The following is a 21,889-nucleotide window of genomic DNA, read 5'->3' as shown; positions in this document are numbered from 1 at the left end:
AAATCTTACTGTATCACCGACATGATGACTGTGTTCTGTGTGCATTAAGTGAACAAACTGGATCAAGTTTAATTTTGTCTGACATAGGTAAGCTGGCTGGTGGCTCTAAGGTTTCATTTTACTTTTTAAATTATTTACTCATTTTTATCATAGAAAGCTTTTCTTGCAGATGACAAAATTAAAATAAAAATATTTATTAACCAAAAATTTGTTCTAGAGTCGTCATTATTTGGTACTATGGTATCAATGTCCAGTATTTGATTAATGCAATTTTGATATGCATGGTAGCATTGAGGGATTAATTAATTACACTAATCAAGGGATACCTGTATTTTAAGCAACAAAGAAAAAACTTTGAAAATTCAAACATCACATCATAAGACGTGTGTGACTTTTTTGTTTTATAACCCAAAATTTCTTAGAAAATTATTTTTACATCTGAAATTTCTGATAAACATTTATGTAGTACTTCCTAATATATAAGAAATAAGAATTCTGGAATAAGAATATAATTATAAAATCTTGTAATAATTTCTAATGAATTGAGTACTAATACTAAATAAATTTTTTTATGAAGGGTATGAATATAATAGAAGAATTGTCTCCTACTGGTTTTGTATCATATCTTAAGAAATATGGCAATACTATATGTGGTCGCCATCCAATTGGAGTTTTATTAAATGTAAGTGTGACAGAATTATATTAAATTTTATGTATATATTCAATGTAATTTCAGCACATTGAAATTATTTTGTTGAACAGGCTGTTTATACAATACAAAAAACGGGAAATGGACACAAGATGTCATTAAAGTTCCTGAATTATGCTCAGTCCAGCCAGTGCCTATCTATGAGTGATTCATCTGTAAGCTATGCTGCTGCATCTCTGAGGCTTGACTGATGATATTGAAGTATAAAGTCTGTTTGTAATCAATACCGACTGTGCATTTTAGAGGTTGAATTCTACTGTCTTAATATGAAATGAGATGGAACATTTTCAAAATATTCAATTAATACTTGTGAAGTTTTAATGGTAATTAATTATTAACCATTAAAACTGGTTTAAAATGATGGCAGAAATAAATTTGTATACACTGGATAATGCTGTTTTAATCCAGAAATGTCATGTTATATATGAATGCCTGTTCTGAGCAATATGCACTTTTGAAAATAGAATAAGGAGGTGTCTTGCCTTCTCATCTCCAGCCATCCAGTATTTCTAATGTATTATTTTTGCTGCCTTATAGCAGTAGAAGAAAATTTTTCTTTTTTATTAGGGGGAAATATAGAAAAGACTGCATAAATGGAAAAAAAAATTGCAAACTTTTTCATATAGGAATCTGTGGCCTTTATTAAAATTCTCCTTTGATATATTTCAATTAGATATGTAACCCTTTGATGCAGTTGAAAATAGTTAAATTTATGCATTTTGAATTTAAAATCCAAAGTTATGCTTCCCTAACAGCAGAAGAAAATAAAACAAATTTAATTTGTTGTGTAGTTAGTATTTCTATATTCTATCTATGAATTGGTTAAACAAGCATTTTAAACATTTTTTAATTAATATTTTATTAAGAAAACTTACATAATTGATTGTATTTTACAAACATTCATAGTTTGTCAGAGCAAGCATCATTAGTTTAATACAGTTTGATGCCAAAAATATAATAAACAATACTATGAATTATATTTTTTATGAAATATTTTTTTTTATACATGAAAAAAAATTTCTTTCAACTTTAATAAATTTTTTATATATCACAGCATTTCCTATGACATTCTCAAGATTTGATTAGTTTTGTATACATATCATCCTGATGATGACAAATCCACTTCTGCTAATTTATCAAACATGCCCTTATAACATTCTCTTTCTTTCTGTTTATACCGTTGAAGATGTTCTTCAGATAATTTTATGTATTGTTCAATATTACTATCTGAAAAAGAAAACAACTTGAAAATTTGCACAACTAAAATCAATTACTCAAACAAGATTTGTGATTTAGATTAAATGAACATCTAATATCCGAGAATATTAGAAGTGCATTTTGAAAGAAATGTTTTTTTTAATTTGAAATATCAAATAAAACATTATTTATTTAGTAATAAAATATGAATGAAAGAGTAGGTTGTGGTGAAAAGATGTTTTCAATTCAAGTTTTGATGATAAAATTTGTTTTGTTTAAAAATGTTTTATGGTGATCTTTCATTCTGTAAAAAGTATTATTTTATTAAACACAAAACTAATAATTTTTGTTTTATAATAATATTTTGAACTTAATAAAAATTTTTAGTAGCTATAAGCTACGTTATCATCTGTTTTGGTTAATTTATATCTTAAAATTTTATATAAAAATCATGTGTTATTATTTTAAACGATCTTTCAAAATTAAGATAATGTATTGTTATTTTAAATATCAAGCTCTTTCATTCCATTTGTCTTGATAAAAAGATAATCATTATTACATTTTAATTTTAAAGTTAAGAATTCATCTATTATTAAAAAAATGTTGTAACCTTTTGTATTTAAGTACTGTTTTGCATTCTGTAGAGTTTCCAGGCACTGGTCATAATCTCTCAGGTTGTAGTAAGAAACTCCTTTCCTGTAGAGTGCTTTAACATTGTTTGGTTTTATTGTGATAACTTCATTGCAATACTGGATAACTTTTTCATATTTAACATTTCTTTGATGAAGTAAACTTGCTAAACAAAATATTATTTTTTAAATAGACTGTATTTTAGTTAAAACTTTTTTGTCCATGGAAAGAATCAACTTGTGTATTAACCAATGAACATCAACCATTGCTCACTTAGTTGTGGCAAGTCACTTCTGGTTTCTTCCTCATTTGTTAAACATGTCACTACCATTATAAACAGTGTTATGGAAGCTTCATGTTCTGGTATTGGAATAGGAGGAAGTTTGCTATAGTAGTTGTTAAATTCATGATTATTTACAGTTAATACATGCTATAAAAAAATTAACACAATGGAAAAGTCGTTCTGCCATCTAATGAGAGAAAATAAAATTCACATATTGCTTGACATATTAAGCAAAAAGTGCTGACATCATTAGGGAATGTCCTGATTGGTTTAACTGAAGCAACATCGTGCTTGATGTTACTCTCAAGTTGATTCTTTCGATTGACACTGTGTATTCATTAAGAATTAGTATAAAGAAAATCCAAAAAATTATTATTAAACATTCAAAAAATATTTTGAAAATGTCTTTAGATAATGTAAGATCATGGTGGCAATTGAAATCCCAATGAAAAAACTTGAAATTCTCAAGAAATTTTATATTATCAGATAGAGAAACTTCTTTCTATTGAAACCTGACAAAATTTTACTTTTTTGTGTGCAAGCAATTTTAGAAGATATTTTGTACCTGCTATATGGGTATATAATCTTAGCTGACATACAGTAGTTAATAATGGTTGATTATTGCCTTGTCAGAAAGTAATTGCTGAACACCATATTTTTAAAACAATCTCTACAGATGTCATTTATAGTTCATTGATAAAATGGAAAAGTTAAAAATAAATTTTAATTTAAACTTATAAGTAACTGCAATATAATGGCTTGCTTACTGTGATATAAACAATTTATTAAAAGTATATTGATGGTGGTGATTTTTTTTTTAGTCAGATGGTGATGTGATAAGCAATGTCTATTTACATAAGATCAGTTTTAAACCAATTTTTAAGTCTTTATTAATCAGTAATTTGAGTTCAAGCATGATTCTTTGTTCATTATTTGTAAGGCCAGTTTATAAAGGACTAACTTGACACCAATATATGAATTCACACAGACCGATTTAGTGTTAAATGCCATGTAAGAAAAATCTAATTTTATTCCCTTTTATTAAGATTTCCCTATTTATTAACTTAATTGTCAAACATTATGTTGATTATTTTAGATGAATTGAAAATTCGAATCAGTTTTAAGATGGTTAATTTGAATATTTCTAAATAGTCTAAAAAAAAAATGCTTTTTAAATTTGCATTTAGTTGTGAAATTTATATAAAATATTTCAGCATTGAATTATATTAATAAACATCTTGTCTAGATGCAGTAAACAAATTTTTTTGTTTCATTGCTTTCTTGAAATTCTTTGAATCAAAAAGAATTCAATTGCAATATTTCCACTTTAACACTAAGTTCAGTTTTCTTAAAAACTAATATTAATAATTGTTGAAATGTTTTTAGAAATAATAATAATTACTGTATATTTCTGCAGATAAGATGATAGTTGAATCATAAAAAAAAGGCCCTCAAAATCCGGGGTCATCTTATAGGACAGATATATGCTAAAACTATAAAACTTTGACGAAAATTTATACTTGTCTTATCTGAAGGTCATTTTATCTGTGGAAATATTTTCTATAAATTGAAGTATTACAATACCATATATCATTTTAAAATAGATTATGCCCCTGCAAGTTATTTTTCTAAATTTAGAATGTTGTTCAAAAACTTCAGTTAAATTTTATTATGTATTTTAAAGTTTCCACAAAGAATGAAAGTAATGTGTCACCCCAATTTATGGGTGCATTTTGTTTATTAAAACCCTTCATCCTTGCATGCACTTTTCTACTTGTTAGAACAAGATACAAATTTGTGACTATAACATAATCCAGTCACTGTTATCCACATTCTTCTAATAATAATAAACTAATATGAGAGAGGGGGGGCAAATACATAAGTTAACATTAAATGAAGAAATTTCTGATAACTAAGCAGAAAACAAAATTGTTGTTTAAAGAAACTGTAAATTGCCATTAGAAAAAATCTGTAATTCAAAGTTCACTAAGCTGAATATTCCCTAATGAGCAAACATTATGAATGGAAACAAACCTATAAATCATCTAGTTAGTGTTGGACAGAGCTCTATTTACTTCTGTAGGTCCAAGATGTAATCTTTAATTTTGCTTGCAAGAGTTTAGCAAGTTTTTTTTTTAAATTTTGTTTAGAAAAAATTAGTTTTACCAGATTATATTTTTGTTTACATTTTACAGTATTATTACAATTAGTTCTGTATTTATCTGATCTGAACAAACTGTTGCAATAGCTCGTGACAGTGTGATCACTTGGGGCTCACTAGATTCATGGTCAATTGATAAAGCATAAACAATTTAATTTTTATCATTGGTTGTCACAAATATAGAAATGTGCACACAATAAGATGAAAGGGAAATATTTGTGTGGGGCTTGATTTCCCAACTTTCACATTCACTGTAGTGATAAGAAAATATTTAATATTTCAAATCCCAATTCCTCTTCTTACACCTGGACCCAAGTACCTTGTGAAATATTAGGAATATGCAATGATTCCAGCCTTTTATTTTTCTGACAGAAACAATTTTTTTGTAGTATTTGCAAGACTGTCGGGAGGGTACTCGTTAAGTTTTGCATAGGTTTTTCTTTTCGAAAGGTGAGAGTATAATAGCAAGGGAGTACAAAAATCACATCTGAGAAATAAAGAACATTGAAAAGCTCATAATGGAACCTGCAATGGATCTTACGACAGAGGAACGCCACAAACCCGAATGAAGAACATCAAGAAACTCTGCGAAATATGTTTTCTTCTGAAAAAGAGGATTATCCGATATCTGCTCTTTTGACAAAGTGGGAGGATGTCAGAACAACCGTCTTAGAATGGCATCCAAACCAGGTTGAGGTTAATAAGCTTGGGGATCTCTACAATTACAATGTTATTAATTACTTCCGAAAAATCCCAAAGAAGAGAGAAAAGCAATCAACATTAGACAGATTCTTTAACCCCCACAAACGGAAAAACATGACTAATAAAAATGCAAGACTGTGTATATATGTATTTTTATTATTACATATAAATAAACATAGTAAGAAAGTATATATGTTTTATTTTTTGGAGTCTCCAGAATGAATTAATCAAATTCCCATAAAACCTATGGTCAATCGATAATCATTTAACGAACAGTTCAGATAACGAACAGTCTTGGAACGGATTATGTTCGTTAACCGATTACCCACTGTATTCATCAAAAAAGTGATGCTATATTTGATGGGATTTTAAGGGAATTGTTTTTGAGCTTCTACCAGACAATTCCACAATTGATTCAAAAGTGTACTGCTGTCAACTGGACAAATTGAGTGACACCATCAAACAGAAAAGGCCAGAATTGGTCAACAGAAAAGATTGTGTGTTTCACCATGATAATGTCAGACTTCTCACAAGTTTGCTAACTCGTCAGCTATTACAGCTTGGATGGGACATGCTACCACACCCACCATATTTGCCAGATCAGGCACCCTTGGATTATTACTTGTTTCAGTTTTTTGAGCATGTAATCATGCTACTACCAGAAAGATGGCAAAAAGTATTGGACCAAAATGGTTAATATATAATTCAATAAAATATTTATATATTATAAGAAAATTGTTTTTTTCCCCCCTCTGTGGAAAAAAAATGAAATTACTTTCTGAACAACCCAATATGAATTGAAATTTCTTAAAAATTTTTCTTAAACTGTTACCTTAATTATAAAATTACTAGCAGGTAGGCCCGGCGTTGCTTAGGCAAAAGTAACGACAGCGAAGATTAAGATTATTACATTATAGTCAACCTTACCCATTTTCACAGAATGCAAGAATTGGGTCTGCCTGTTTCCAGGCTAATTAGAGAATTTTTAGATGGATCTAAAAATATGTTTGATTACCCACAAAAACAAAAAAAACTGCATCTGCGTCTTGCATGTCCCTTTCTCTTAACAATTCCATTGTTACTTAACACTTCCGTTGTTGATGGAAGTGTTAAGCCTTAATCCTGTCCCTCTTCCCCATGGGGAGGAATTTCGAAAATCCTTTCTTAGTGTGCGTTCTCGTGATGTACCCTAACTGTGTACCAAATTTCAACTTTCAACTCCTAACCGTTTGGGCTCTGCACTGATTATTATTATATATATAGATTATTAAATAACTCATCAATAGCAACTGAAGTTTTTGATTATAAATTTAAAAATAGAGTTACTTTAAAGAATCTTTCCCATGTTTCAAAAATATTTATGCAGTGCTTTTATTAGTATTTGTTTTTTAAAAATCATATTTGCAGTAATATTTAGCTATGCAAAAGAAATTAACTTTAATTACTTCATCCTGCTTAATTTAAAAAAACCAATTCCTTATTTTTTTAAAGTGCAAATGGTATCAAGTTTCATGAAGTGTAATAAAATTAACTTATATGTTTTAAACAAAATTGGTTCTGGAATAATTATAATTTTTAATGATAAAATATGCATATAATTCAAAAAGAATTTTTATTACAAATTCATAAATAAAATGAAGTATAGTAGAGAATAAAGAAATGCAAGATACTTGCTTACATTTGCATTGTTTTTTTTAATAATAAAAAATTAATGCAAATAGATTGAAATGAGTATTGTAATAAAAGGGCTTAAAATTTTTTTATCTACAAATTCTATGATGTTGCTGATTGGATTAAAACATTGTTGAACAAATACATAATATAAGCTTTTTATGATTCCAATAGAGACCATCCATTGTGAACAGTCTAATAAGAGAAAGTTGAGGCATTGTTATGTGGACTTTTTTTAGTGGCATTTCAATTTGTTCTTTACGCCAACTTACTAGCCACATGAATAAATTATCAGTTATAAAATATTTGCCAGTTTTTCAACATCTGGTTCATGAACTATTGTAAATGTAATTAAAGGGAATTTGCCAAAAGTGGGCTCAAAAACTGTGTATGTAATTAATGGACTGTTATATGTATATTGTGTAAATATATATATTTAATACATATATGTATTAAATGCAAAACAACAACAGATGACAACATAAAAATAAAAATATGTAGTTTACTGAAATTTTATCATTTATTACTGAAAAACTAATACTGATACTTATGGAGAGATGCTAAAGTAATGAAACCTAACTTACATCCAGTTCCAATTTTTATGTGCATTAGAATAATCAATACAAAAATATCTGTTAATATTAGTCAAATCATGAAATTATTTTATTAAATTATATATATTTAATTAAGATTTGTAAATCATTTTATGATAAGCTTGAATTCCTAACTTGTAAATAATAACAATATTAATATAAAGATTTAAAAAAAAGTTTTAAAAAATATATATATATATATACCTGCAAGATTATTATAACAATCTGCTTTTAATATCTTAACTTCTTCTTGTATATTTTTTGATAAAGATTTTGTATTATTTTGTGTTAAGTTGCCTTGATAAAACATGCTGGGTAAATTATCCTTTTGATGATGTTCTTCAATGCCTTTAATGTAAAGTAGAGCTCTGTGATATTTTCCCATCGCCATCTTATAATTTTTACTTTTATATAAATTATTTCCTTCCTGAAAAAAATATTTTTATAGGAACATGATTAAAATTTAAAAAATCATCAAGATATTTATGAATATTTGGTAAGTTTTACAGTAGTTAACAGAATTTTATTACTAACAGATAACTTAAGAAATTTATATAAGATTTATATATAAACAAATAATTATCATTAAAATAACATATATAATAAAATAATACAAATTGCAAATTTTTGAATAAAAAAGTTTTCATTTTAGAATGGAGGAAAAGATTAACTTATTGAAAAATACTTTCAAGGATTTTACTTAAATTGTTTATTCAATTTGTGTTAAAACATCCTATATCTGCATTCTTATTGTTTGTTTATACGTTTTTATTATGTCTATGGATCTTCTTTATTTAACTTAAATATGTAAGTATATTTTGCTACAGACTTGAAATAATTATTACTTATTGAAATGATCAACAGACACTAAACTAAACATTAGGAAACCAAGCATAATGTTAAGAACAAATGTTTGAAAATATATGATGATCATTTCTATAAGGCATCTTCAGTTTGATGTGTGTAAATAAATAATGAGATATCTACATGCATTTGTTATTATCTTATGCTAGTGGTCTTCAATTTCTAACATCCACAGAACACTCACTTTAGAGAATTGTTTTTTACAGAATCCAACAAATGAAGTTTAAATAAAGTTTAAAGAAATAGTGTGTGAAAGAGACATGAACGGTTTTTCTATTTTACATTATTTTTAGTGAAAATAATATAAATAAAATTTCTTATAAACATCTTTGCAGAACATAATTTGAATACCACTGTCCTATGCTGTTGTATACGTCAGCTAACTAATAACTTAATTGCTAAATATTATCAATTAAATTTATTAATATTTATAGTATGACACTTAGTTGATAATTTTCCATTTCTCAATAAAAAGGAGCTTGTTAAATAACAAAACCTAAAAGATTTTGATTGCTATTTATGAAAGCCTGTTATATTTTGTTCCAGGAAAAGCATTTTGATCAAAGCATATATATATAAGTCCGAATGTTTTTGGATCTATATTCAAGTATATCAACCATCTTCAGGAGTCTAAAAAGAAACCAAATTTTTGCTCTAGAAATATAACTAGATGGCACAACTAGTACCAACAGTCAAAATTCAAAATTTTGAATGTTATATTATCAATTGTGCACATTAGCATTTGAATCAGTTCACAACAATCCTTTGTATGGCATGAAATGTAAGAGTTATTTCATGACCCTGTCCAGAAAACTGAAATGGAACAACATGCCAACATTAAGTTCTGCATAAAACTAAAGAAAACTTTTACTGAAACATTTATTAAAACAAGTATATGGTAATGATTGCCTATCCTGAACACAGTTTATGACTAGTTTAGTTGATTCAAAGACAGCCGGGAATCAATTGAAAACAAACCAAACAGTGGTCATCTGAGGACATCTCATACAGTCAGTATTTGACACACATTAAAAATGTGTGTCAAATATTTGGTAAGGATCCAAATGTGACCTGTAGAATGTTGGCAGAGGAGGTGTGGGTGTCGAAACATAATATTACATGATCATTTAAACAAATGTAAAGTTTTTTCTGCACTCACTCACCAAGGAACAAAACAGGAGTACATTGATCGTGCTCATGACATCATCAAAACAGCTCACTGCAACCCAAATTTTCTCAAAAACGTTGTCACAGGTGATGAGAAGTGATGCTACCAATTCAATCCATTGGTAAAATGTCAAAGTTCTGTCTGGAAATGATCAGAAGAACCCACACTGAAAAAGCTTTGCTTCCAAAAATCACAGGTCAAGACCATGCTCGTTTGTTTTTATGACCCAAGGGTATTGTGCACAAGGATTTGTCCCAAATGTCACCGGGGAATATTATTTGGGTATTTCGGAACGTCTCTGAAACCAAATTTTGTGTACACAGTCAGAATATCGCACTCAAGGAAACTGGATGCTACTGCACAAGAGCACTGTTGTTCATCAGTTTTTGGCTCAAAAAGGTATTGTAACCCTTGACCATTCATTCTATTCTCCTAATCTGGCTCCCTGTGACTATTTTCTGTTCCCAAAACTAAAAATTCTAATGAAAGGGACTTATTACAAGGACATTCCCAAGACTGAGGCTGCTGTGACCGCAGTACTGAACCAGATGCCAAAACAGAAGCTGAAAGTCATTTTGAAATGCTCATTACTTGTTCTGAACATTGTATTGCTGCAGAGGAAGCTTATTTCAAATATGTAATCATATTTATTGTAGTTTTTTTCTTCCTAGAGCAAAAGGTCAGTTTCCTTTTTAGACAACCTGTGTATTTATAATCAATCATATTGAATTTTATTTATAAATAAACTTTTTTTTTATTGCAGTAATAACAATTTTAGATTATTCTTAATACAATTGATGATGATTGATAATTATAATAATTTGTTTCTGTGTTTACAATGAATGAATTAACTTCATATTTATGAAAGGAATGAAATACTTGTGAAATTTTGTTAATCTAGATCATTAGCAGTTATTTAGACAGAGGAGTGTTTTAATATAAGATTTTAGTTTAACAAAATTTACTGGAGAAAAATTATTATTACCAAATCTCAAAGTTAAATTCATAAATTTTATAATTTCATTTCACTTGAATCATGGATCCCTTATTCAACAGGTAAGATTTATCAATAGAATCTAAAAATAACATTATTGAAAAAAGGTTTTTCATACTTTATCATACCAATATACACACATTGCTATACTCAAAAAGAATCTTCCCAAAACCACCAAAATTGAATAGCATTTCTAAAGTTATATAATAATTGTTCTTGTTTCAAATTTTCTATTTAAAAATTTTCACATATTAAATTACAGTTTGCATTAAGAGAGAAAAGTATTAATAATTTATTTTATTTAGGAAAACTGATAATTGTATATAGTATACCAAAAATGAATTTTGAATACTCTAAGAAAGAAAAGAGGATATTTAGAGTATTTTGATGGCATTTATCTGTGTATCTTAGTATATATTTGCATGACATTATTAATACAGAATTTTCATTGAACTTTGTCAGTATCAATGTCAAGTTTTAATATATCTGTTCCTTATGATGATACCTTAACTTCACCATTATTATTACTGCTTAATATGTCCATTATTAATCTCTGTATCACCAGAAAAAGCATTGTAATTAATAACTTTTCAATAAATCTATTTTTATAAAAAGTTAAAGATAATCAATTGATTTGTATTATAAAAAAATAAATTTTATTAAATGGTTTTCATTAAATCATATTTTTATCATAAAAGTTTAAATTTTAAATTACAACTTTAGTTACCTCTTTAAATTTTTTTGCAGTCTGTAATTTTTCTTCTACACTTATCTGTTGTTTTATAGGATTCTTTGTTATTTCTATATTCATCTTCCTAAAAATATATATTAGAATGATACTTAAAACTCGTTCTATGTATAAAAAATTATATAATTTTAATAAAGGTTTTCCAAAATATGAGAATTAAGAAAAAAAAAATCTAAAAATTCAAAGATTATAAAAAAAAAATTACTGAAAAAATGCTCTCAAGAAAAACTTACTTCATAAATAAAACTTTATAGCCTACTTACAAAACAGTGGTTTAATTTTGTTTCATAAGAACCATAAATGATAAAGAATATAAAATTGCAAATTTCATTGATAATTTATTATTTATGGAAATTGTTTACACTCAAACCTGTTTTTGTGCGATTTTTTATTTGTGCAATTTGTTTTTTGTGCGGTATACCAATCTGATTGAAATTCATATACCGCACAAAAACAGGTTTGAGTGTATATGTTAGTTTCTACATTTGTAATAATAATTAACATTTAAAAATAAAATTCATTTATGTTGTTAAAAATTATATTTTTACTCATGTTTATATTTTGTCTGAACATAAAACAAAATAGAATAATTGACTAACAAAATTACTCCTTCAAATGAAACCTAAAAATTAAGTTGTTTGGATTCTTATGAAATGAAACATAAATACCATATTAGATGATACTTTACAAATAAAAATTTTGATTAATGAAGAAAAGAAGAGTTGCTTTTTGTGCATTATTTTTCTAAGACTAAGAAATATCTTATTAGTATAAGAATTTATCATCATTTTTATCTCTTGATTGGTTATTAATATAATAGCTGATGATGGTTGGATTATCTTACAAAAACTTCAAACAAGTTTGAAAACTACATGCACTTTTGTTAGTTGATGACTATATACATAGGAATAGTTGCTTCTGTCAATTTTACTTTCTTGGCTGTTATGTATAACAGAGGGAAAGTATGGCAATCAGTCTAAAAATGACCCCCCAGATTTTTACATTTTTGGACTTTATACCTTGAAACATCAAGAAATGCAAAAAATTCAGGGGTTTTTTCTCTGTGTGTGTGTGGGGGGGCATGATTTTGTTCACTCTGTTTGAAGCTTAATAATTCCTTTTGCTTTTTGTCAAAAATTTCTGACATTTTGCAAGGAGGTTTGTTTATTAGGGGGATTGACACTATTAAATTTTGATAGTTAAAGGTTGAGGGGGTGGGGAGATAAAGGGGGGTCTCGCGTATCTCCAGTAAGGTCGGACTTTTACTTGTTGTTAGTATTTAAATTTTTTTATAACCCTCAAAATTAAGCTTTTTTTTATTTTATAGTTAAAAATTTTTTAAATTAAAATATCATAACAGATGGCACCACCAAACATTACTGTGAAAGTTTAATAACTTGTTGCTTTCCATTTTCATGTCATTGTTGTGCTCTGTCACTTTGCATATGAAACAATGTGGATAGTTTGAATGGATTACTGAATAAAATAACTTACTTAAATCTTTTATTTGTGTGAAATTTAGTTTAATTTGTTTCAATCATATTTAAAAATAATTTTTTGTTCATACAGTCAGAATTTCTAATTTTTAAGAAATTAAACATATCATGCAGTGTTTAATATAGCACAGTAATATGCAAATTAATCTTCAGTTTGAAAATTTGTGTTGATGGGACAGTTTGTGGAGAATGTATTATTCATTCAATTTTAGGAAGTTGTCTTTATCCAGGACTGTGGAGTCGGGAGGAATTTCTGGCCAGAGGAGTTGGAGTTGGGAAAAATGTGTCGACTCTAAATGAAATTTAAAATGTCAGTCAGTTTTTTTTATTTAAATGAAAGACAATTTATTTTATATTGTTTAATTTTTTAAAATGTTTTTGTATTTTGTTATAATTCATTTATTTTAAATACAAAATGCAACAATTTAATTTATTAAATATGTATCAATAGTTTTCTTTATAGTATTTCTGTTTAGTAGTTAAATTATTTTGACCCAATTGAATTTGAATATTTTTAATTCATTCCTTTATTATCCCCACTCTAAATAAGTACTCTATTTTTTTTGAATGAGCCAGACTAATTGATCAGATATATATTTTTCTTTTCTGAACAAGGAGCTGAAGTACTAGCTAGTACAAGGGGATCTGTAGTTGGACTAATGGTCATGAAGGTGGAAGGGTGGAATTGAAGTGGCGAATGCTGTAAAATAAAGATATGTAGACATAGAATTTTACCGCTCCCCTTTTTCCTCTTATTAAATATTTGTAAAAAATTAATTTTTTTATACAAATAAATATTAATGTAAGTTAAATATTAAAAATACTAACCATAAAAGTAGTTGGGTAAATGCCCGAGGCTCCTTTCAGAATATAGAGTAAAACCCTATGAGCACCTCTGTCCCCCGTAAAATAACTTTGTTTTTAATTTTGCCGGAGTCAGGAGTCGGAGTCAGCCTACTAAAATTATCAGGAATTGGAGTTGAGTTTTTTTTACTGACTCCACAGCCCTGTCTTTATCTAAAATTAATGATATCCATATTCTGCAAGAATATGGTTTATTACATTTTGAAAATTTTTGCAAATAGGTAAATATAACTTCATTCTACTGTATTAGAGTGAAAAAATTCAAAATGTGTGTAACGGAACAAATGTACAGTAGGTGTGTTGTTATAATTTGTAATATCTGACAAATAAACAGTTTAAATTCACTCTTATCAATTTAAATTTTCTGTCACACTTAAAATTAGACTAACAAAGAATGTAAGTGTTACTTGTTTAATGTGTTGAACAGTTATATTCCAAATTTTAAATTATATTATTCTTTATTTGGATCAAAGCTGAAAATTTTAATTAAAGTAACTGAATGAAAAAATTTATTTAAAAAAATGTTCAGCTTATACTTTTATTTTGCCACCCACTTGTATTTTTTCATAAAATCTATAGTAATCTTTGGATGGTCTTACCTAGATTATTACAACTTCAGGAAAACAATGAAATATTGAGATAAACTTAAAATATTCATTCAAAGTGACTTCATGGCTTTCTACTCTGTTGAATCAGGTAAGGTTGTTTGAGATGATATTAATAATTTTCATTGAGAAGAGATGCTTTATAACATATTTTCAACAAGAAATAGTAGTCTTCATCATTATTCCTTCCTTTTAGAAGTTATGGAATTTTTTCTTCCTATGTAATCTGGATCTGGTGGGACATTTATTTCTTCATTCATATCAATCAGTATTCATAACTGTAACTGTGTTTTTCATATCAATATTCATAACATCAGATTTATCAATCAGATTGGTAACTAACTCCAAAATTTACAAATTACTATAGTCAGTCATTTGTATAGATTGACTACAGTTGAAGCAGCAGTTCTCTCTCTAATGCCATCTCTGTTATAGAATGCCTTTTTTTCAGCAATGCTATCTTTCTTTTTGTCATTCATGTTCTTACTTTTTACTCATTAGAATCTCTTTCTCATATCTTGCTTTGATGTCTTAGATTGTACTGTTTGAAATACCTTCCACAAGAAATTGTTGTGCAATATTTGATTTGGAGAATTCTGGATGTTGCTCCATCAGTTATCCCACACATTGAAGATCACCTGCTTACTAGGCTTCACTTTACATACACAGCATTAGAACAAATGTCATACTCCACAAGAATGTCTTTGCACATTGAACTAAACAATTTTCAAAAAACGTGTTCTAGTAGTATGCACAACCCGTCCAGATTTTTATGTATCACTTTTATAATATTTGTGTAATTTTTAACTTATTTTGTTATTAAATTAGATATAAGAATTTCTTGCAACTGCCTAATAAAAAAGTTATACTAGGTTTACCAAAAAACTGATAGATGATAAACATAGATTTAACTTAAACTTTTTAGTGATACTAAAATTCTTGAAAAATAATACTGCTATTAAGTTAAATATTTGCTAATATCTAAATTATTAAAAAATTCAGTTTACATTCTACTGTATATATAATTATTAAATGAAAAAAAGGTTGATAGCTTTATGAACATTGGCAAAAGTCTGTAGCAACTAAAGGTAATATGATTTATACTGTAACTGTAGTTGGAAATTAAACAAGTTTCAAGTAATTTGAGCTTCAATCCAGTTCCAATTGTTCTCAAATATGTTTGTTACTGACGAGTTAGAATTACTCAATTAATTAATCAATTCCGTTGCAAAAGAATTACAAATAATGCTAACACATGATAATTTTTAAACTTCAATTTATTTTTTAAAAACTTAAGTTGTAAGACAAAGTCTGTAGGAAAAATCACCATTTATTCACTTACAAGTTAGTCATGTTCAAAAATACAAACTTTGACCACCAATCTTTCATTGTAGACTATTTGGCCGTCAAAATTAAAACTTCCCTTAAAAAGAAAGAAAAATATCCAATTAAAAACAAGTTTAAAAATCAAAACTGGCAATGTCACAGACAACTTATAAGCTTTCTGTTGTATGAAACCAATTTATCTGACTTGTAGGTGCAACACTTGTTACAAAAAACGATATTTAGGTATCATTCATCAGTCAGTCAAAAAACTTCAATTGATTAAACTCCAGCTGGTAAAATTTATTTCTTTATTTATAAACATTGATTAGGACAAATTGATAAATAGCAACAAATTATAAAATTCAAAACTATACAGACTTGTGTTTAAATGATACAAATCTAGAAAATTTTTTGCATTGTTTTGTGAGAGATAGTACCATAGCTGCAGGGGCTACGATGTGGATAACCCCCCCTAATATAATGGTGTTGAAATAAGATTCAAATCATTTGTAAACACGAAGCCTATACATGTAATGTATTGTGTATCTTAGCTATTTTGTAAAGAATGCTCAACTACTACGTAATAAACAGAATTTCGATAAATATCGCAGTAATAAGTGAGAATTGGAACTGTGACGTCACATTTCTCTTCCACTTGACACAGAATGTGTTGCTGCTCAAGCAGTGTGGTAGATGCAACTGACACGCGAAATATGGATATATCCAGCAACAATGATGATGGTTTGTTTTTGTAATTAAAACGATTGAAAATAAAACAATTATTGTTTTGTAATGTGTAGTTGGGCCCAACGAAAGATTTCACTTGATTGGTACCAACTGTGCTTATTTTAGGGGAAATGGGGTGACAGGATGGGATAGTTCTGTGCTAATTTTTCTACACATACCAGCACTTAAGCTGAGTGAGTTTTATCAGTTGTAAAATGCCATCAGTTGTTTCCTCGAAAAGAGCATTTGTGTAAGCAAAAGCAAATCCTTTAGTTTGGGGATTTAACAGTTGTTCACACAGTGTTTCCTTCAACAGAAACTGTTTTCTGGATAGTCATGGGGTTTTTTCCCGAAATAATGAACCCTTTTAGCAGAAAAGGAAGTCCTTTAAATTGCATACTATTTTGCAAGCCTGGCTATGTTCATAGATTTATGGATAAAGAGAAAACTGCACGAAGAAATTAAACATTGTTGCAAAACGAGTCTCTGTGGCAACGGCCATGTGGAAAAGGACTTCATTCGATTGTAAAAGAATATTGAACTTAGGAAAACTTAGAAAGTCCCGGGGGGGGAAGCTCGTGTGCATCTCTGGTAACAGGTTTGGGTAAGTTCAATTTATCTTGTTTGCGGGACAGTTTACGAAATGTACGTGCAAAACATAATATAAAATACAATTAAAAAAAAAGTTAGGAATTATATAATACTCATTTACATACTTTTTGAAATGACAATAATTGGTGTGTAATAGGTGCTTATGTGTATATATAATGCATTTTTGGAGTAAATTTTGAAATTATTTAATTGTAGTCAAGTTGAGCATGTTTGTTTACCCCTAACTTTATTCTTGCAAATCATTATTCTATTCAAATTACAGAAACATCATTGTGATATATCAAAACATGTCACTTCCTGTAATGTTAAAATATAAGGTGATCCTAAAGTCTGAATGCAGTTTTATGCTTCAATAACTAAACATTTGTAAATGTTAAAACTACAAAGTAAATAATATTTTGATGTGTTTTATGTAATAATTTTATGAATGTAGAACTAATTTTATTTTATTTATGATCTTAGTTCCTGTTAGTGAATGCAAAACTGACAGCAACTACATTGCATTTTTTGGCTCACAGAATTAAGTTCAACAATAGCTTTTAGAAGAAAGTGTACTATTCAATATGGTAAACAAGCCATACTTTCTGCTGTCATTATGAATAATTCTGAAAGCAAAAAAAAATAAAAAATTTACTTTTTCTTAACTCTTTCTCATTTGAAGCCATTAGCAGAATCTGTATACAGACTTCAGACACACTCTGTTTATAATTTTTTTATACATGTATCACTTTCATAATTAGTACAGCTTAAATTACAAATTCTAGTTTTGGTGATTAAAATATTGTTAAAATTTAGTACTGAATTCCAAAGTTGCAATAGGGCTAAATAGCATAGTGAGAATACTGGTTTTGAATAATAGCCATGGCTACGATTTTAAACTACATAGTCGCTCAATTAGACGGTGTGTCAGACCATGGTAACCGTGCTTTAAACTACATATTTTTTCTGCAGTTACTGTATGAGGGATGTTTTTATTTCCTTCGCACATACTTATTTGAGGTCTGTTATTAATAAAGTATCTAAATATTTACAAAAATCTTGATTTTTTTTAAAACAACAGTTGCCATTTCTAGTATAATTTATCTTTTTAGCATGCTCCACTAGAGTGGAGAAGTGCTTATGTTAGGACTTTTGTGAGTCGTTCAGATGTGAATCTGTCAGATTTGCATGCACATCTCCATTCAATCCATTTATTGCGCATGTGCAATGATTTCACTTTTGTTACCTTAGTGTTATGTTCCATTCAATCCATTTATTGCACATGTCCATGCAGATGCACTACTACTTGATTCCAAGAATTTATAAAATTTATTTTTAAACAAAATTAATATTTGATTCACTTTTGTGGCACATGCTATCAGATTGGCTTGACCAAGCTTGTTTTATAATGAATATTACCACTATATACCAGTATTAAGAAACTAACTAAAAGGTACAGTACACCTACTATATATTGCACATTTTATATATTTCATTTTAAATATGTTTAACTATTATAGTTTTTGTTAAATAAATACTGTACTATACATAACTACTATAGTTTACAGTACTTGTTAATTTTACACTATTTCATTAAGTTTTCAGAAATCCTCAAATAATAGCCACATCTACTATTCAACACAAGGCTGTAGGAACAGGTCAGACTAATTTTTTCTGCCAACATTATGAATAGAATTATAATTTCAAATCATTCACTAGCATGTAACACTGTCAAACCAAACCAACCGACTTTTCCATAGAGAAGGGATGGCAAACCTATGGCATGTATAGAGAAATCATCTGGCACATAATGTATCATACGATTTCGATCGATCATCTGTCTTTTTGAATTTCTTTAAATATCGTTATTCGAAGTCTAAAACTTTGGCGCACACAAACATCTTTAAACCTAAGTGTACTTACTATATGGCATGCAGGCTCAGAAAGGTTTGCCACCCCTGCCATAGAGAAAAGGGAAAGGTGGAAAGCAATATCTTTAGAGATTGTTCTCCCTGAACATGACAATCATACTCTCCTTTTAACTGAACCACTTTTCCCCTTCCTATGGTACTGCAATGGCAATTATTATTTCAAGCTTTGAGGAAATGTGGTTACTATTTGTGCTGTTATTACTCAAATAAAACTGGTAACTACTTTGGATTATTAATTAAAGTTAGGAATTTATAATAATACTATCTCTAAGAATATACAGTCTAAATTCTAATGATATAAAATAATACAAAATGAATACTAAAACAATACATCTATATATTAATTGAAAAAGGGTTTCAGTTTTCTGTTTCAGTAGTTTGAGTAAATGGCTGGGGCTAAAATATGATTCAGATATAAAATTAAAACTTTAGCAGCATCAACTAAGGGCAAGAGAGAGATTTGAGAAAGGTGCAATGGTTCAGGCATGGTGGAGTGGCAAATGTACAAGTCTATGGGACAAACATGTCAGGTAATTGCATAACCTGTTGCAACCACCCACAGCTTTTCTCATTTGGAAACTGCACATATATAATTAAAAGCATAATAATTGAGAAACAACTGCACAAATAATATCAAGACAATCATGATTCTTCTAACATGAACGTAAATTTACAGGGGTATTTTTTCCCTATTTTCATCATTTTCTTCTCTTGCTAATTATTCTTGTTGTTTACCACTACATAAATGAACACTTATCACACAATAAACAATCATAAATTGCATCATTGGAGTAATTTGCATAATGATTTGTTTTATATGTCCTATTTCTCTTATTTATTCTAGTTTCGAGAAGTTTAGTTTGGGATTATGATTTGGGTTTATTTTTAATTTTTCTGAATATTAAATTATGAATTTCTTCTATTTTTTGAAAAATAAAGACAAAGAATACCACATGTAAATAAAATTTTTTTTTTGCGTTTTTAAATCATATAGCTTGATAATTTAAGGACATCACATAAGAACATAATTTATGTAGATCAGGGCTTCTTAAACTTTTTTAATTCACAACCCCATTTATGATTGTGATTTTTTTGCAGACCCCCCAAAAAATAAAATAAAGATATATAAATATTTTGCAATATACATATGAAATACAATGAAAATATACATATATATTGAAGATATATACAAATTTGCAAAAACAATAATGGTGTACTACCACAGTTCACTCTTGTGTTACAATGGAACAGAGACAACTGAATACACTGAAAAGCAACAACACTACACTAGTTCACACCACAGTGTTGCTGAATCGTTCTCTCACTGCACCAGAAGTGACACAAAGTGCAACTCATGAAACCTACGACACAAAGCATGCCATTTTCAAACTCACAAATTATTTTCAATATTTTGCATTAAAATCTCGTGACCCCAAGATTTTGCTAAGCGACCCATAGTTTAAGAAGCCCTGATGTAGATGGACAGATCAAATTCTTCAGATAGTCATTTTGCAGTATACATTTCAGATTTCTAGACTCCTCTTCAACCGCAGACTATTTTACATTATCAATTTTACAATTACAGTATCAATTACAATTCTACATTATTTTAAACAATTTTTTAAAAATTTGTATTTTCCTTTTGACTTTGCTCATAACCAGCTTTACCTAATAGTATATTCTGTAGCCGACGTTTAGTCTAGACCCTAAATGCATACTGCAAAATGAATATCTGAAGAAATTGATTTGTCCTTCTATACTAGGACATATCACAAAGGAATGCACTTTATCAAACTATATGATTTAAAAACATGATTAAAGAACAAGAAGCTTCAAATTATTAAAATCTGTGTTTTGAAAGTGTCTTTTTTTATATAACTTATCAAAAATTATGAGGATTTCAAACATCTTTGCTCAGCAACATGTATGTATATCTTTAAATTATTTTATTAAATATGGTTTTTGGACTTTACGTATCAGTGAATAATAATCTTTATGCAAATCACTTTACAAATTTATTCCAATGGCATTTTATTCATTGATTACAATTTAAATTGAATTAAATATAAAATAAATTTACGAGAAATTATGAATATACGACTAACAAACAAATTGAGTTTTAAGTTTAAAAGCAAATTTTTACATTGCATTCCTTGAAATTTATGCATATCAAATATTGGTAAATTTACCTCAAGTTTTATATTGTCAAAATAATATAAAGCGAGTACATATTATTCTATTTATACTGCTGTACAGTACATGCTGCTATTTCGAACAAAGCTAGGTATGAACTGTCCCTCTAGTGGAATTATTTTCGAACCAAGGTAATTCCAGTAGAGGGACAGTTCAAATTGTATATAATTATTTTCGTTTTTTTTTTTTTTAGACTCTTTCCGCCCTGTGGGCACAGAGGGCCTCTGTTAGCAAGCCCATTATGGGTTCGGCCAGGCCCACAATGGGGCGGCCGGGTGGTGAGGGACGGGGACCGACATATCCGGACGGACCACCCCCCGAAAAATTCCTGGGGATTTTTCGACCCGTCCGGATTCGATCCCGGGTCCCCCAGGGCGGTAGGCTGCTAACCTTGACCGCTCGGCCATCCGGCCGTCTAATTATTTTCTGACGAAAAT

At 28.5% G+C, this 21,889-nt stretch overlaps 2 protein-coding genes across 4 annotated transcripts in view; one reads left to right on the top strand and one right to left on the bottom strand.

The window, feature by feature from the left end:
- The window catches only part of LOC136982385 (protein MEMO1), a 41,141-nt gene extending 39,642 nt beyond the window's left edge, over nt 1-1,499 (top strand). For both annotated transcript variants that reach the window (XM_067278877.1, XM_067278876.1), the window contains 2 exons: nt 578-682; nt 763-1,499. In XM_067278877.1, coding sequence (XP_067134978.1) covers nt 578-682; nt 763-900 — 243 coding nt within the window. In that variant the 3' untranslated portion in view covers nt 901-1,499. The remainder of the gene's footprint in view (nt 1-577; nt 683-762) is intronic.
- Nucleotides 1,282-21,604, bottom strand: LOC136982391 (tetratricopeptide repeat protein 9C-like). 2 transcript variants are annotated; one of them, XM_067278883.1, is made up of 5 exons: nt 21,449-21,604; nt 11,700-11,787; nt 8,151-8,373; nt 2,517-2,702; nt 1,282-1,936 (listed from the first exon to the last, which is right to left on the bottom strand). In XM_067278883.1, the coding sequence occupies exons 2-5, from the start codon at nt 11,781-11,783 to the stop codon at nt 1,809-1,811; spliced, it is 621 nt and encodes a 206-aa protein (XP_067134984.1). In that variant the 5' UTR covers nt 11,784-11,787; nt 21,449-21,604; the 3' UTR covers nt 1,282-1,808. The 2 variants fall into 2 exon arrangements, with proteins under 2 accessions (XP_067134984.1, XP_067134986.1); XM_067278885.1 differs by lacking the exon at nt 2,517-2,702.
- Nucleotides 21,605-21,889: the final 285 nt, after the last annotated feature.

This window comes from Centruroides vittatus, unplaced genomic scaffold, assembly GCF_030686945.1.
Source record: "Centruroides vittatus isolate TY-2023 unplaced genomic scaffold, ASM3068694v2 contig_824, whole genome shotgun sequence".
Classification (NCBI taxonomy): domain Eukaryota; kingdom Metazoa; phylum Arthropoda; class Arachnida; order Scorpiones; family Buthidae; genus Centruroides; species Centruroides vittatus.
This window is presented reverse-complemented; position numbering and strand designations above follow the sequence as displayed.